Genomic DNA, 16,231 nt, shown 5'->3' with positions numbered 1-16,231 from the left:
CCAGCTCCCTCCCTGACCCCATCTCCTCCCTCTCCTGCTCTCCTCTGCTCCAGCCACCTCGTCCTTCCTGGTGGTCCCTGGTGGTCCCTGACGTCCCTGGCCCTCTGGTCTTGAGACAGTTTTGGCCGCAGGTCTTTGCCCAGAAGCCCTCCCTCCCCGAGCCACGCGCTCATGCCCTTCTTGCTTCAGAGTGGCATTCAGCTTGTCCCCCTCCCCCCCCAAAAGCTTCCCTCTCCAATGCTTCCAATTTGTACCCCTAAACCTCCTCTTCCCTTTTGATTTTTTCATGGTATTTACAATCGTCTGATAAGCACCAATTTTATTTGTCTGTCTCCTCCAGGTTCCTTGAACACTGGATGTAGGATCCTAGTTCACTGCTGCTTCCCAAGCACCTAACAAGGCCTGCACGTAGGAGGTGCTCAACAGACATCTGTTGGAATGAATGCATATTGATTCAGTCATTCAATAGCTACGAGCTCTTATTAGTGGTATCCTTGGAGGGTGGGGATGTCTGTGCCCCCTGGGCCTGGGAGCAGCACGCCAGCTCTCTTGGCATGTCAGGGACTGAGGCTCTGTCCTCCTCCTGCAGCTTCAAGACCATACGCTCACACAGTGACACAGGGACAGAGGCCAGGCTGGGCCGCTGGTTTATTATTCACGGGAGGCAGCGGAGATGGCAGCAGGAGGGCACCGCACCCAGCTGGCCTCAGCTCTTGGAGTAGCGTCTCTGTACAGACTCCCGGTAGAAGCGGAAGACATGCTGGGAGGCAGCCTGGGCGGCCGCCAGGCACTGCTGGAGCTGGGAGGGGAGAGGCAGGTCAGCGCTGGGGGCCCAGCCTGGACCCACATGCAGCCCGGCTGACCTCAGAGGTTCCCTGACCCCATGTGATTCCACAGCCCCCAAACCTTCCACCTCCCTGTTCACCTCAGCAAGACCTGTGGGGCGGGTGGGGGGGTGGGGATTTCAAGTGTATTTCCTTCTTTAACCCTAAATAGCCCTCATGGGCTCTTAGAGGGGAAGAGAAGAAACGAGGTGGCGAGGACTATGGGAGTAAGACTCCAGGAAGCACAGGACTTTAGGCCAATGGAATTTGAGATGCTGAGGAGGAGACCCCAACCGCTTGGAGCCAGGGAACTTAGAGCTCACAGAATTTGAGGGATCCTGGGATGGTAGAGCCACGGGCCCTTTGAGCCCAAATAACCTCAAGAGCCCTGCTATCAGAGACCCGGACATGCGTTCCCTGATTTGTGGGATGTTCGCGTTGGAAATGTTCTTGGTGACCATTTGGCTCAACAGTTTCCAAACTCTCTTCCTTAGAGGGCCATAGTCCCAAGTGGCATGCCCCTCTGGGCTGGAAGCTGGGGTGACTTAGGTGCCCCTGTCTCCTGGTTTCACACTGAGCTGCTCCTCTTTTATCCTATCTCAAATTGGGCTGCACATTAAGATTTCATTTTTCACCAAGGTTTCTGTGGTTGCAGAGTTTGAGAACTCCCTCTTTTTACAGACAGGGATGGAAAGAAGGGCCTCTCCTTCAGCCTGTCTGAGTCTGGGGCAGAGTCGGGACGAGACCTCACGTCAGGTGCAGGCTCTGGCTCTCGCCCCCAGCCCCACGCTGGTACCTCGGCATCGGAGTAGAGCCCCTTTGTGGTCGCCATCAGCAGCTTCTGTTCCACGCTGTCGAGAGCGAAGGTCAGGACTGCCCGGGCCTCCTGGGGACGAGGCAGAGGGAGCAGGTGACCTGGCGCTGTCCCCTTAGACTACATCTCAGCCAGTCCCAGAGAGGGGACCCCAGATCCTCAGCCTCCAGAGCTCCCCTTTCCCACAGCAGGCGCTCAAGGATCAAGTGCTGTTGTCTGCACTCCGCCCCTTCGCTGCTTCCACGGTCAGCAGCTCTCCAGCTCTCCTTTGCAGAACTGCCTCCCAGGCCCCTTATCCAGCCACAGGGTTCTGATGGGGACTGACAATCGCAAGTGTTCCTGCCCCACAGAAGAGGCCTCGGCGCTGGTCACTCCCAGCCGCCTCCCCGCCCTGCTACATTCTGTCCTGCAGGGGCTGGAGGTCGGCAAACTGTATTTCCCAGATTCCCTTGCTCGTTAGGTTCTCCCTGGATTCTGCCGGGAGAGTGGAAGAAGGGAGGGAGAGAGAAGCACCCTGGTGCTCACTCTTGACTTCACCAGCCAGGGTGGAGACAGGGCATCCCCTGGGCATGGAGAGCTGCCCGTGATGTGTCTCCGACAGCACAGAGCAGAAACTGGCTCGCAGGTGTCAGCCTGAGGCTGCTAGAGGCTTCTGATCTCTGGGCATCACCCTTCTTCCTTTTTGCGCCCCTAGCCCCCCATGGTTGTATCCAGTACCCCGCATTAAATTCCCTCTGTCTGAAATGCCCCAAGTGGTTTCTGTTTTCCTGCCTGGGGATGTGGGCATCACAATACTGGGTCAATAACTCAGAATAATCAGATTCCCAGGAGAATGTGAACTCAAACCAATCAATTCCCTTTCTGCTTGAGCTAGCATGAGTTGGGTTTCTAGCACTTGCAGCTGAAAGGGCCCTGACGAAGTGGGCAGAGCTTGCCAGCTGGGACTGAGGTGGCACGAGCCAACCTCTAGAGAGGAGCGAGGCCTAGCCGAAGAACCTGCAGCCCTTCAGCCACCCGGACCTTGACGCCTACCTTTTCTTGCTTGGCTGTGGGGTCCAGCACGAGGCTCCCATCAGAGTCCAGGGCACAGGTGACCCCGCAGAAGAGGGCCCGCATGGGCACACCTGCGTCCACCAGCGCCATGCAGGCGGCGTTCAGGCAACAGGCCAGGAGCTGAGCACCACGGAGGACAGTTAAGAAGAGTTCCTACCAGCCAGCAGCACACACTCATGCCTCTTCCACCCTGCTGGTGCTGCTGGCAGACATCACCAACCGATCACAGAAAGGTGGCACCACAGAGTGGTTGAAAGGATGGGTTCTGGGGTCTAACGACTCTGGGTTCCACACCCAGCTCTGCCACCTCACAGCTGGGTAACCTTGGGCGAGTGACTTACCCTCCCCGAGCCTCAATTTCCTCCTCTGTTAAGTAGGGATCATCACGATATTCAAATAAATATGTACTCAAGCATGTGCCACCCATCTGCAGGGAAACTGAGACCAGAGAGGGGAAGAATCCTTCCAAGGTCACATGGGGAGGCACTAACAAAGCCAGGCCTAGGACTCGGGAATCTAGGAGGCAGCCAATGAGGTGCTCGCACAGGCAGGGGGTCGGGGGGAGGAGCCAGGGAACCCTGTCAAGGGTAGGGGTACGGCCGTGGCACAGTGGAAGGCCTGAAGCCACACAGCTGACCCTGCCTCAGTTTCCTAATGACTTTGCCCCCCCCCCCCCCGCCACGTCTTTCGAAGTAGATAAAGGCCCTGTTTCAGAACCAGTCAGTCCCAGCTCAGCCACTGACCCCTCCATCCCTTCCCAGGTTTCAGTTTCCACCTCTCTAAGGTGGGGTCACAGCAGCCCGACCCTCCCTCTCACCTGTTAAGTTCCTGCCCAGCATGGGGCCATGCAGCAAAGGAGCCCTCCAGAAACGCCCATCTCCTGTCCTTCTCTCAACCTCTTTCACCCAAATTGTAAAGATCTTTCAAATTCAAATTCCTGCCCCACCTGCTTTGCCTGCCCAGGCCTCCCAGTGCTCAGGGCCTCAAAACCAAGTTAAATGCAGGACAAAGGTCAATGTCACAGGCTCTGGACTCGGGCAGGCCGGGGCCTCAGTTCTGCCGGGGCTCCCTTCCAGCTCTGTGACCTTGGGTGAACGACTTCCCCTCCCTGGGCCTCAGTTTCCTCACCTGAAACACAGGCAACACAGGAACCCACATCTGCCAGGGCCTTGGGCTCCAGAATCAGAGACCTTAGGCTTGAATCTTGGCTCTGCCATTTACTAGCTTTGTGACCTTGGAGTGAGCCTGCCTTGCTGGGCCTCAGTTTCCTCATCTGGAAACCAGGGATAATCACAGCACCTGTTTCCCAGAGTTGCTGTGAGGATTAAATGGATTAATGTGTGTAGGGCACTTAGAACAGTGCCTGGCACATAGTAAGCACTCAATCTGTATTTTCTATTCTTCTTCAACAAACTGGTGTGTGCCAGGCGTTCGGAGGATCTCCTGGCTAGCAGAGGGTGTGTACATGCTCTTCAGCAAGGAAGACAATTGGCATGATCTGGAGGGCTTCTTGGAGGAGGCCTGGGGAAAGGATACGGAGCCGGCATTGCCGACGACCTGCAGGACCACGGTGATGGAGGTGCGGGGGTGCAGGGCTCCCAGCACCACAGCCTCGCACGTGTTCCGAATCAGCCGCTCCCGGCTCTTCTCTGCCACGCCTGGGGGAGGGCGAAGAGTGGGGGTGCCAGGGACTTCCCTTCCACCATACCCCCCAAACCCTCCGGAAAAGGTCTGCAGTCCCACCCTGGGAAGCTGCAGCCCCCTGCGTGGCTGATGGAGGATTCCCAGGGGGAAGGAGGCAGGGCCTGAAGCCAGCTGCCCACCGAGGGAGCTGCCCCGGGGAGGAAAACCCGGGAGCAAGTGTGCGTCCTCCTGCTGCCTGCTGCCATCCAGTGAGCCCAGCCCCTGGGAGTGAGGGCAACAGAGGCAGAGGGTAAAAGGGCAGGGAGAGGGAGGAAAAACAGGGCAATGGAAAGAAGGGGAGATGGAGTCAGGAAAGAGAGGACAGAGAAATTTGGAAGCAAAGACAAAAGTGACAGAAGCTGAGACATGGAGACAGTGTCTCGGAGGCAGATGGAGCAGAGAGGTGGGGAAAGAGACAGAAGTAGCTAGAGGGGGAAGAGAGGGAGCAGCAGGGGCTGGGGACAGCCATGAGGAAGGCTCTGGGCAAGAGGTCACGACAGACCAACGTTCAGAGACCCAGCCAGGCACTCACCAGGCAGCCCGATTTTTGGCCTCAGGACCACATCAAGTGTGGCCTTGTTGAAAATTTCTCTGCTGACCTTCACCTCAGCCGGCCCATAGACGCCTGCCAGGACGGAGGTGTCACCTGGGGAGACAGCAGGGGAGCCCTCACCCACACCTTCCCGGTTCCTGGCGCCCAAGGCACAGAGTTTTGGAAGTGTGGGCACTGAGCCCAGGGCCGAGCTTGCCGCGCCAGCCCCAAGCCCACCTGCCACTTGTTGGCAGTGATCCTCAGAGGGCTCCCTTCACTTCTCTGCCTCTGCTTCCTCATCTGGAAGATGGGGGACGATGACAGTCCCTCCCGCTTGGTGTTCTTGGGAATTAAATGAGATAAGCCATGAAACACACTTAGAAAGGTGCCTGATAGCTGGTGAGAGCACAACAGACTTTAGCTAATATTAACTTCACCAGGACGTTCTTCCTGAGAACTAACCCACCTCCCTCTTACTGCATGCAGCTAGTCTCAACTCCTTCCAAAGCACACCCCAGCCCAGCTCTCTTTCCTCAGGCTCTCATTCCCAGACTCTGCAGCAGTCGGGACACCTGAGCAACAGTTAAATATCTGGAGGGGACACAGGCTCCTGCTTAATTCCCCAGAGTGGGTATGAAGGGAAGAGAGGTGAGAGTTACTAAATGAAAAGGCTGTATCAGCCTGGCTGTGCAACCTCGGGTGAATATGGTTACCTCCCTAAGCCTCAGTTTTACCCATCTGCAAAATGGGAGGACTGGACTAGAAGCGAGGCTTCCAGACTCTCCTGAGCATAGCTCCCAGGATTAAATACATCTTACTGCATGATCCAAAACTCCCACACGAATACATGCGTGTGTAAATGCAACACAGGCCTCACAAAACAACACTTAGCATCACTTCTTGCGCTATACTCTGTCTACTATTATCTACTCTAATTCCATTACAAAAGAATGCTGGTTGAGGCCCACTAGGGCAGTGGTTCAACGCTGGCTGCACACTGCACTCACTGGGGAGTTTTAAAAAACCCTGATGCCCAGGTCCCAGTGATTCTAATTTGCAGACAGAGTTGTGAGCGGCAGCAGGGGAAGCTAGAGCCCCAGCACAGCTTCTTGGAGACAGGCCTGGGTTGTGAGACTCTGCATTTTTATCAAACTCACTAATGGTTCTGAGGCCAGAAATACTTGCAACACTTGGAACATGCTTTTTGCGGGTAGGGGTGGTGGTGGTGGGGGGTGGTATTTTTTTTTACTTTTAATTTTGAAGTCATTTCAAACCTACAAGACAGGTGCAAAAATAATACAAACCCCAGGCAGAGAACTCCAACATACCCCCACCTCCCCAGACACCCAGATCCACTAATTTTTAGCATTTTGCCACCTTTGTCATATAATTTTATCTATCATCAATCTATTTTCTGAAACTATGAGATCAGGTTGCATACATCATACTTCGTGAACACATAATGCCTCCTACAAACAGGATAGTCACTTAGGCATTCACCTTAAATGCAGATAACAAGTTGAAGACATTTAACCTTGATTGATATAAAGCTTACAGACTAATTCCAATTTTTTCTTAAGTCCCAATAATGTCCTTTTAAGCCTTTTCTCCTCCATTCTTAGATCCCATCCAGTATCATGTATTGCAGTTAACTGTCATCATCTCTTTAGTTTTTTCTTTTTTTTTTTAATTGTGGAAACACATGTACAATATAGATCTTCCCATCCCAACCCCTCCCAAGGGTACCATGCGGTGGGATGAATCACATTCACAGTGTGGCAGTGCCCTCACCACCATCCATCACCAGAATTTTCCCTCCATCCCAGACAGAAATCCTACTTTGCATTAACTGGAACATGCTTTTGAGGTCTGCAAGGGACTCCCCCTGCTCCAGGGTCCTGTGGCTTTGGGGTTTAGAAGGAGGGAAGGGCTGACTTCCTCCTTATTTCTTAAATTCTAAGGGACTTCCAGGCATCTGAACAGGACCTCAGGTTGGAGCCATTTTTCCCGGGGTTGGGGAGCTGGGGCTGCCACACAGCCCAGGGCTTCTCTTCCGGGGTAACCCAATTCGCCTTTCACAGGGAAGGTGTCACTGGATCCACGAGAACCTGCCCCGAAGGGAGCACGGAAGCAGGAAGTGACCCAAGGAGGGCTAGCTCCTCACCCAGTCCTGTCACTACGGATGAACTATCTGCAGCGCCTCTGCACACAGTCCCCTCCCCTCTCACCTTCACAGGGATTTCACTCCAGCAATTCTCTCCTCTCTCTCGACCACACATCCATCAATTAATGCCTCATTTACCTAACCCTGTTACAGCAAAATTCCTGACGAGTTGCCTTCACTCGCTGTCTTTTCTTCCTCTCCTCTTTGATTCCACCACTCCACTTTCACAGCTCCTGCCAGGGTAGACCCGTGACCTCCAAATGGTCTAGCCCTCGGGGGGACTCGAGCTTCACATGACCCGGCCTCTCAGTAGGACTGTCATGGTCGGTCAACCCTTGCTTCTCAAATGTGGTCTTCTCCAGACTCCAGGTCCCCGCCTTCTCCTGCTTTTCCTTGTATCTCACTGACCATTCCTCCTCTGTCCTTTTTGCTGGTTCATCATACCTCCATGAGCTCTCGAAGTTGGAAGATCCAGGGCTTAGTCCTGGGATCTCTTCTCTTTCTACACTCACTTCCTTGGTGATTTCATCCAACTGACAGATTTAAATAGCATCCGTAGAGAGAGGATTGCAAAATGTCTATGTCCAGCTTGGGTCTCTCCATGGAATTCCAAGCCCAGCCCAGGTCCCAGACTTGGATGTCCACAATTCCAGTTTGATGTCTAACAGTTACCGAAAACTTAATGTTCCAAACTGACCTCATCTTTCCCCACCACAGGTTATCCAGGCAAAAACCTTAGTCGTCCTTGCTTCTTTTTCTCATACTTCCAAACTAAAAGCATCTGCAAATATTGTCATTTCTATTTTCCAAATACATCCAGAATCTCACTACCTCCACTGCTTCAGCCCTGGTCTGAGCTACCCTCTCTGTGGTTCCCCCATGTTCCCTATGGTCAACATGGCAGTTGGAGCAATTCTTTTATAATGTATTCAGGTCATGTTAGTCCTCTACTCAAAACTTCCAGAGGCTCCCATCTCATGCACCAAGCCAGGCCAGGCAAGCTCGTGCCTCAGCACTTTTGTTCTTGTTGTCTCATTGTCCCCTGTACCCCCCCCACCTCCACCCCATGCATGGCAGCCTCTTTCTCCTGACATCTTTCTCTTCAGAGTTCGCTGCCTCCCCTCCTTCAGGTCTTTATTCTCAGTAAGGCCTTTCCTAACTATTCTATTTAAGAGTGCACCCCTTCTCCAGCATGTCCTAGTCCCCTTTTCTATTTTATTTTTCTCCAAGGCATTTTACTGCATAATTTTACTTATTCTTTTTTTTTTTTTTTAACTGTCTGTCTCCTCACCAGAATATAAACTCCATTAGGGCAGGGATTTTAATCTGTTTTGTTTGTTGATATATTCCCTGAGCCTCATGAATAAACGAAAAGACTGTTTTGTACCTGGGCAGAAGGTAATGCCCAACTGAGGGACTGAAGCATTTATGGGGGTGTTCCCCAGGCCTACCCCCAGAGAAATATTTACCTGGGTCAGAAAGTTAAGTCTAGTTTTGAGAGGCATTTGGCTCTGAAGGGGATATTTGCCCAAAAGATAAGACCTGCTCCAATCTTAGAGCTATGTATCATGGAGAGCTATACATCCCAGTGATAAAGGGACATTTATCTAAATGGTGGGGTGGGGCAGATCTTTCCCAATCCAGGGTGGGAACATCCCCCTGAATCTGAGGAGTGGTTTTTGAGTAAAAGACCTGACATGGTCTAAGGAGCAATTAAGCCAGTGGTGGCGATCTGGGATGTTTACGCAAATGTGAGAGTTGGTCTCAGCCTGGGATGTATGGATCCGGAGAATGTGTGTGGAAGGGGAATATTTACCCTAGGCAAGAGATTTTCCTCACTCCTTCTTATGGAGAAGTCTGCCTCTTACCCATTCTGAGGAGTACTTACGAGGCTGGAGATACTCTCCTCCTTCTAGTGAGGAGGGAGTGATGTAGCCCAGCCTGACTAGTATCCGTCCGGGTATTCTGTTCTGCCCAACTCCGGGTTGGGGAGGGATGCGTTTCCCAGCTAGTATCGCGGGGAGGGGAGGCACTCCGCTGCATGGCGCCTGGTACACTGAAGTCGCGCTCCAAACACACAGGACATGTCCGCAAGGGTGCACCAGCTGTATTGACCTGGGTGAAGGCCTTACCTTGCAGGAAAGAGGCAGAGCCATCCGGCCGGGACAGCAGGTTCTGTTCGCAGGCAAAGTGCCGGAGGCTGCAGCCGGGGCCCCGTAGGCCGCTCTCGGCCCCAGTCTCAGTGCGGATCTGGGCCTCGATCGGAACAGGCCCCTCCATCGCCCAGATTCCACGTGCAGCCAGGAGTGTAGCTTCCGCCCAGCAGCGCGCGCTTGCGTCCAGGCGACCTTTCCACCGCGCACGCCCAGATCCCAGGGCGCCTACTGCGGCGCCCGCACGTGGCTCCGCGTTTACCAACAATCTGGCCCCGCCCACCCCCGCCTCCCAACTCCGGGAAAGCCATTGGACGGTGGAGAATGGGGGCGGTGCTTGGCATGGGCTGGTCCTTCCCGAGGTCCCCGGGCCCTAAACACCAGACGCTTTGATCGGGTTGTCCCTTCTTTGCCTGTTATGGAAGCAAATATGACGAGGCGGTTGGAGACGTTCTGGGGAAGCCAAATTGTTTTCTGCACCTATTTTGCGTTCTAGCGATCACGGGACTGGAAGCGGGTAGTTTCTTGGCAGGGTGGGGCTGGCAGGTGAGTCAGGCTCTCGGAGGGGCAGCTTGCAGTCCCGCTGAAGAGCTGGGCGGATTGTCCCGCGACCATTGGCCAAGATGGCGGTGGCGGTGGCCGTGGTGGATGTTTGGGGGCTGAGCCGGGGGCTGGGCCGTGTCGGTCCCCTTGTCGGTCCCCTGCTGCTGCGGCGGCCTGGGACTCGGGAACTGGCCAGCTCTGTGAGTACCTAGGGTCCTGGGGAATTTTTCCCAGGGGTAATAGGGACGTAAACCTCTTCAGAGAAGGGGTCCTTGCAAGGAGTGAAGAAAGGGCAGGCGCAGAAAGGCAAGGGCTGGGAGAACCACTTGGAGAGGACACTCAAAGGAAGAACTCCTACTTGCTTAGGGAAGTTGACCCTGAGGGAGGGAAGTACCTCATTAGTTGCCCAGGTCCCCAGAGGAGGCCGCTTAGAGGGTGGGGGGAGTAAGGCGAGATCTTCCCCCTCAGAGGCTGGACAGTGAAACTGCTTTAGCAAGGAAGAGACTTTCTTCTGGCTAAAGAGCCCCCTTCAAAGAGGAGAAAGGAGAATAAAGGTTCCCCCGTCACTGATTTTTTTTTTTTTGTTTTTTTTTAGTGCTCTGTATTTCTTTGCTGCATTTGCTACCATTTTAACTTATAAGTGAATCGTGTAAGCAGGTCTTAATTCTTGTCTTCCCTAATCGAATGCCTGGATAGGGACCTGGTCTGGTCTGGTCACTGCACAGAGGAAATGCTCAGTAAACACTGGTTGAATTACTGAGGGGAGAAGAGGAGGAGAGGGTCCAGATAGGGCACTTAGTCCACATTTGTTAGAAACACTTGGCAAATGCTTAGTTTTTAATCAAAAGGGTTAAAAACCCTTTAGGTAGATGCTGTTGAGGGCAAGCTCAGGCTGCAGAAATCTCCTAGTTTAGAGGTGGAGAGGTGGTGGGCTGCAGAAGAGCTTTAAATCAAAATTCTGCAGATAAGAGAGTAGTGGTTAAGAGGGCAGGTTTTGGAGCCATACCATTTGACTTCCTGACTGCTCTGCCAATGTCCGGCTGCTGTTGGGTAAGGGACTCCACCTCTCTGGACCTCAGTTCCCCCATTTTGAGGATGCTAACAGTAGCTGATACCTCATAGGGTTGTTGTAAGGATTAAACATGTCAAGTGCTAAGAACTGGGCCTGGCCTATGAATGGGGCTAGGAATGTCTGCTGCTGTTGAAAGTGTTGGTCACTGGGCTTGGAGATGGGGAGAAGAAAGGACATGATCTTGAGAGGGACTGGATTGGATTTTCTCCCTGGGGAGAAATCTACCAAGATCTTATGGATTTGGTTCTGATCCCCTGAACCTCAGTCTATAAGGACGGGAAGAGAGAATCTGTAGGAAGAAGCTCTAGATAGGGGAAGAAAAGAAGGATGAAGAGGATGGGCCAGGGGTGAGTCGTGGGTACCTGGAGTCACCTGAGGCAGGTAAATGCAGAAGGGTTACAGAAGCAGGATAGGGTGGGGGCAGCCTCCTGCCTTTAGGCTGTTCCATTCTGCTTGTTTTCTGCATTCAGATCCTCCACCAGAGCTCATTGGCTGGACCATGGGAGCGGGAGGTGGACAGGACTGGGGCAAGAGTAGGGAAAGGTCATTTGTGGCTAATTCAGTGTTTCCCTCCAGGCTCCCTGCTATCTTTCTCTCTTGCCTCTCCTTCATTGGGTGGGGGGTGAGATGATGTCTTTCAGTGTTCCTGCTGTTTATTTATCTATTCCCTATTCAACCCTTGGCTTTCAGTTCTCTTAACTGTCTTTTCTAAGATTAAAAGAGACTTTTTTTTTATTTAAAGTTGGGGGCAGAGGTAGTAACATTTAGTTAAAGAGGATTTTAGACCAAGGCTGTTCAATAGAACTTTTTGTCTTAATGGAAACGTTCTGTGTCTGTTCTGTTCAGTACAGCAGCCACAGTTACTGAGCACTGGAAATGTGGCCCATGGGACCGAAGAACTGAAGTTTTCATCTTATTTTCTTAATGAGTTTAAATTTCAGTAGCCAAGAGTGGCTGATGGCTACGATATTGGACAGTGCGATTTTAGCCAAAGTAGGTGGAGTCTAAGGGAGTGTGCCTTGGGGGGCAGGTCTGGAGGTTGTGTTGGAAAGGACAGATTGGGTTATCAGGGCAGGTCTGGTTGGGAGGAGGGCTGGGAGTGCCTTACCTTGCTCTTACTTGCTTGCTCCACCTGTCCCCACCCTTCACTGAATACCTTTTGCCCTGGAGGTGTTTGCCTGATTTCCACCTCCCTTCCTCCCCTTCCGGTTGACCGCTGCTCTTTTAGTGCTCGGGGAGAAGTGGAGGGAGGAAACTGGATTGTCAAGGCAACCGGGTCAGTTTCTCAGCCACTACCCCAGACCCTGGCTCTGGCCCAGGACACAAGTACTCACTAGCTGTGGGGCCTCAGCCCAAACTCCTCACCTCTCTGAACCTGGCAAGTGGGGCGTGACTGGAGTCCCTTCCCTGTTGGAAGTCCGCGAGCACCTAGAGCTCGTTGTGTGCTAACTATCAGGCTATTTCTTTGACCCAGCAGTTCAGGGGCAGCCTGTCCTGGGGCTCCAGCACCCTGCACAGCATCTCCAGGTGGAGGTGCCCAATGTGTATTATGGGACGAATGAATCATTACTGAGCTTCTAATCGTGTAGGTCCATTTCCCTCTTGGGAGACCTCTCTTTTCACATCATAATTCACATCACAGAGCACTTTGTGACTTACAGTGCTAATTCCCACCCATCGTTGTCTTTAATACAACCACTCCGCAAGGTACCTACTGGTAGTGCCCTCCTCTTGCTGGTGAGGAACCTGAGGCTGAGGTGAGGCCTGAATTTGGAGCTCTGGACTCCAAAGCCCAACTTCTTTTCATGGTCTCAGGCTGTCGGCAGGGGAAGGAATAGAGCTGAGGTTCAATCCGGAAACATCCTGCTTATCCAGTCCCGGCATAGATCACCAGCGTCTGAGCCTCCATCTGAAAGCGAGGGTGCCGCCTCCGCTTTCGGAGCTGATGGTAGTGCCAGCCTCACCAGGATGCTGAATGGACGTGTGCCACATAGGCAGAGGGTGCTGTCTGTGGTGCCCAGGCACGTAGTTAGCCGTCGTTCATTCTCCAGCCACACTGCAGTTTCCCGGGTGCCCAGCTCTCTTCTCTTGCCTCGGACCCAGGACTGAAGCGCCCTTCCCCCGGGCCTTTGCGTGACTCACCCCAGCTTGTCCAGAGGCCTCGGGTTGACTCCCCTTCTCCAGGAAGCTTTCCCTGTTGCTCCTGCCAATGCCGCTAGTGACAGCCGCCCTGCTGCGCGGTTTCCCTGGAGCTTCCATTGTTGCTTTACTGCTTCCCCACAAGCCTGTGAGGTAGGTACTCTTATCTCCACGAGGGGTTGGGGTTTAGGGAGTCTGTTTTCCTGCCCAATGTCACAGCTCTGAGAGGGACGGAGCCAGGACTTGAGCGCAGGCAGTTCGGCTCTAGGGTCTGTCATCCTGCCCTACCAGGTGGTACTGAAGGGCCCCCCAGTGCCTTAGGGGCAGGCCAGACTGTCCCGAGGAGCCTCTCTACTTTCCTATGGTGGGGGAGAGGATGCGTGGCTCAGAGCTTTGTTTACAGCTGTGCAGCCTCTGCCATTGTAAGTCACTGGCCACAAGGGCCAGCCCCCTCCTCCGTAACAGAAGGATCAGTGGCTGGAGTCACATCCTTCCTCTGCAGGCATTTTGCCACCGAATGGAGTGTTTCCTCAGGACCCCTGAGCCCTTTACCTCTGCAGTATTCCACTGAATCAACTGAATCAACACAGTAACCCTGGGGGTTGGTATTATCACCCTGCAGGTCCAGGAAAGAATGGAGAGGAGGAGCCCCGGCCCAGCTCCAGTGGAGGGGTGGGCCAGGGTGCCCTGACCTTAGCTCTCTAGCGTCTGGAAGCAAATGGTCTCACCCTTCTGCCCCGGTTTGCTCTGAGCCCTCAGAGCCCATCCTCCTGACCTCTGCTCTCCTGGTCCTAGCATACCCTCTTCAGGGTTCCCTGCCTTCAGTCCTGCTCTGTCCGTTAAGCGTAGCACCCCTGTGCCTCAGTTTCTCTGGAGTGTGGCAGGGACCACAGTCTGGTGTGAAAATCCAGTTTCAGGAGCAGGCAGTTCTCCCCAACTCCTCTTTACCCCTGTCTTCTTCCTAAGTCACCAGTCCTTTCTCTTCCCCCATATCCTAACTTCTGAGGTTTTCTTTGTCTCCTTGCTACCAGTCTTGAGCACCTAAAACATTTCAGCCCTGGGCTAAGCCCTTTATGTATGTTATCTTAGTAACTTTTCACAACAGGTTTCTGCAGCCTTTTTCCAGATGAGGAAACTCAAAGAGATGAAGTGTTTTGCGGAGGGCCACCCAGTTACCTATCAGTTGGAACCCAGGGCAGTCTGACACAGAGCCAGTAAGCATAACCACTCATTCACCTGATTGTTCAGTAACTTCCTGTTGAGTGCCAGCTGTGTAAACCGACCTGGGCATGGTCCCAGCCTAACTGGAACTTGTGACCGTATGAGGGAGACAGAGGTAAGACAGAATCATCCTGTAGGTAGATGTGAAAGTCTAGCTCTGCAGAGTGCTTGGAAAGGGGAGACATGGTGCTGCAAGTGGTGGGCTGCTTCCTAGCAAAGTGGGGGGGTAGTGTTCTTTGGTGATGCTGTCGGGGCCCAATCTGCCCTGCCCTTGGGGTGTGAGATGCTTGATTTCCCAAAAACCGCAGACGCACACGCACACTGCCCACTGGAACCTTAGCTTGTTCACTGCAGTGAACATTTTTATTTGCCACAGGATATTTACTGATTTCTCTTGTAATTTCTTCCTTGACCTCACTAGTTGTTTAAGACTCTGTTGTATGTGGAATATGACTCCCGGGGAGGAATGTAGACCCAGCATCGTGGGATGGAGAACATCTTCTTGACCAAAAGGGGGAAATGAAAGGAAATGAAATAAGCTTCAGGGGCAGAGAGATTCCAAAGCAAGCCGAGAGGTCACTCTGGTGGGCACTCTTACGCACAATATAGACCACAGTTTTTAGGTTCTAATGAATTGGGGTAGCTGGTGGTAGATACCTGAAACTATCAAACTAAAACCCAGAATCCATGAATCTTGAAGACGATTGTATAAAAATGTAGCTTATGAGGGGTGACAATAGGATTGGGAAAGCCATAAGGACCACACTCCCCTTTGTCTAGTTTATGGATGGATGAGTAGAAAAATGGGGGAAGGAAACAAACAAACAGACAAAGGCACCCAGTGTTCTTTTTTACTTTAATTGCTCTTTTTCACTTTAATTAGTATTCTTTTATTTTTGTGTGTGTGGTAATGAAGGTGTCAGGGATTGATTTTGGTGATGAATGCACAACTATGTAATGATACTGTGAACAATCAAATGTATGATTTGTTTTGTGAAAAAAAAAAAAAGACTTTTTTGTATATCCTCTTTATATTTGTGAATTTCTCAGCCTTCTGCCTCTTATTGATTTCCAAGTTCACTCCATTATGATCCAAGAAAGTGTTTTGTATAATTTCAGTCTTTTTAAATTTATTGAGACTTGCTTTGTGAGCCAACATTTGGTCTGTCCTTGAGAATGATCCATGAGAATTTAAGAAAAATGTGTATCCTGCTGTTTTGGGGTGCATTGTTGGGTAAATGTCTATTATATCTAGTTCTTTTATCACACTATTCAAAATCTCTGTTTCTTTATTGATCCTCTGTCTAGATGTTCTATCTGTCGATGAGAGTGGTGTATGGAAGTTGCCAACTATTATTGTAGAGATGTCTCCTCCATTCGCTGTTGTCAGTGTTTGCCTCAGGTATTTATTTATTTATTTATTTACTTACTTACTTATTTATTTTTTAGGGCTGGCAACTTTTATTTTGGCAAGTAAGAATATTTAAAGCAACTAATATCTACTATCACCAGCTCACAATAAAAGAAAGGATACTTTAATACCACAAAAGTTGGAATACCCTTATAATAAAAATTAGAGTTGATAACTCATTAGCCTTCTTTTTCTTTGTGGACTGCTGGATATTTAGGCTGAGCCTAGAATTTTAGAACAATTGCCCAAAATGCCATTTAGCACAATCACTTCAATTTAAAAGGCTGAGAGGTGAATGGCTTTGCCTGAGGTCAGTTAGTGTTAGAATTGGGGAAAGAAAGCATAGGTTCTGAAACCTAGTACAGGAATACACCCCTAGAGACATCCAAGCACTGAACATATTGCTAATCAGGAATCTTAGTCAATGTTTTATCTTAAAACAAACACCTCTAAAACCTATATAAAACCAAATAATCCCCCCTACTCTGTAAGAGAAATATTTGGTATATATGACTGTAGTTGTTACAATATGTCAAGGAAATTAACCCCAAATAATAAATTAACTATAATTATATAACCTATACATTATATCATCTAAATTGTGGGTGTCTAATTCTCCAAA

At 51.5% G+C, this 16,231-nt stretch overlaps 2 protein-coding genes across 18 annotated transcripts in view; one reads left to right on the top strand and one right to left on the bottom strand.

The window, feature by feature from the left end:
* Window positions 1–302: 302 nt before the first annotated feature.
* On the bottom strand, window positions 303–9,482 carry LOC119521738 (exosome complex component RRP46-like). 2 transcript variants are annotated; one of them, XM_037820349.1, is made up of 6 exons: window positions 9,203–9,482; window positions 4,907–5,020; window positions 4,228–4,349; window positions 2,671–2,811; window positions 1,621–1,710; window positions 303–799 (listed from the first exon to the last, which is right to left on the bottom strand). In XM_037820349.1, exons 1-6 carry the CDS (start codon window positions 9,348–9,350, stop codon window positions 707–709), a joined length of 708 nt encoding a protein of 235 aa, XP_037676277.1. In that variant the 5' UTR covers window positions 9,351–9,482; the 3' UTR covers window positions 303–706. The 2 variants fall into 2 exon arrangements, with proteins under 2 accessions (XP_037676277.1, XP_037676278.1); XM_037820350.1 differs by having other exon boundaries at window positions 4,249–4,349.
* A 341-nt stretch (window positions 9,483–9,823) lies between these two features.
* Window positions 9,824–16,231, top strand: part of LOC119521042 (basic proline-rich protein-like) — a 44,162-nt gene continuing 37,754 nt past the window's right edge. For 6 of the 16 annotated variants that reach the window (XR_005214290.1, XM_037819025.1, XM_037819020.1 and 3 more), the window contains exons 1-5: window positions 9,845–9,966; window positions 11,685–11,831; window positions 12,654–13,130; window positions 14,083–14,313; window positions 15,507–15,600. The gene's annotated coding sequence lies outside the window, so the exon portion shown is untranslated. Of the gene's footprint in view, window positions 9,967–11,294; window positions 11,832–12,653; window positions 13,131–13,203; window positions 14,314–15,506; window positions 15,601–16,231 lie in introns of those variants that run through there. The other 10 variants (XM_037819031.1, XM_037819029.1, XM_037819016.1 and 7 more) reach the window with 9 other exon arrangements.

Source organism: Choloepus didactylus, chromosome 27 (assembly GCF_015220235.1).
Source record: "Choloepus didactylus isolate mChoDid1 chromosome 27, mChoDid1.pri, whole genome shotgun sequence".
In the NCBI taxonomy this organism is placed as follows: Eukaryota; Metazoa; Chordata; class Mammalia; order Pilosa; family Megalonychidae; genus Choloepus; species Choloepus didactylus.
The sequence above is the reverse complement of the archived record's forward strand: the minus strand, read 5'-3'. Positions and strand labels throughout refer to the sequence as shown.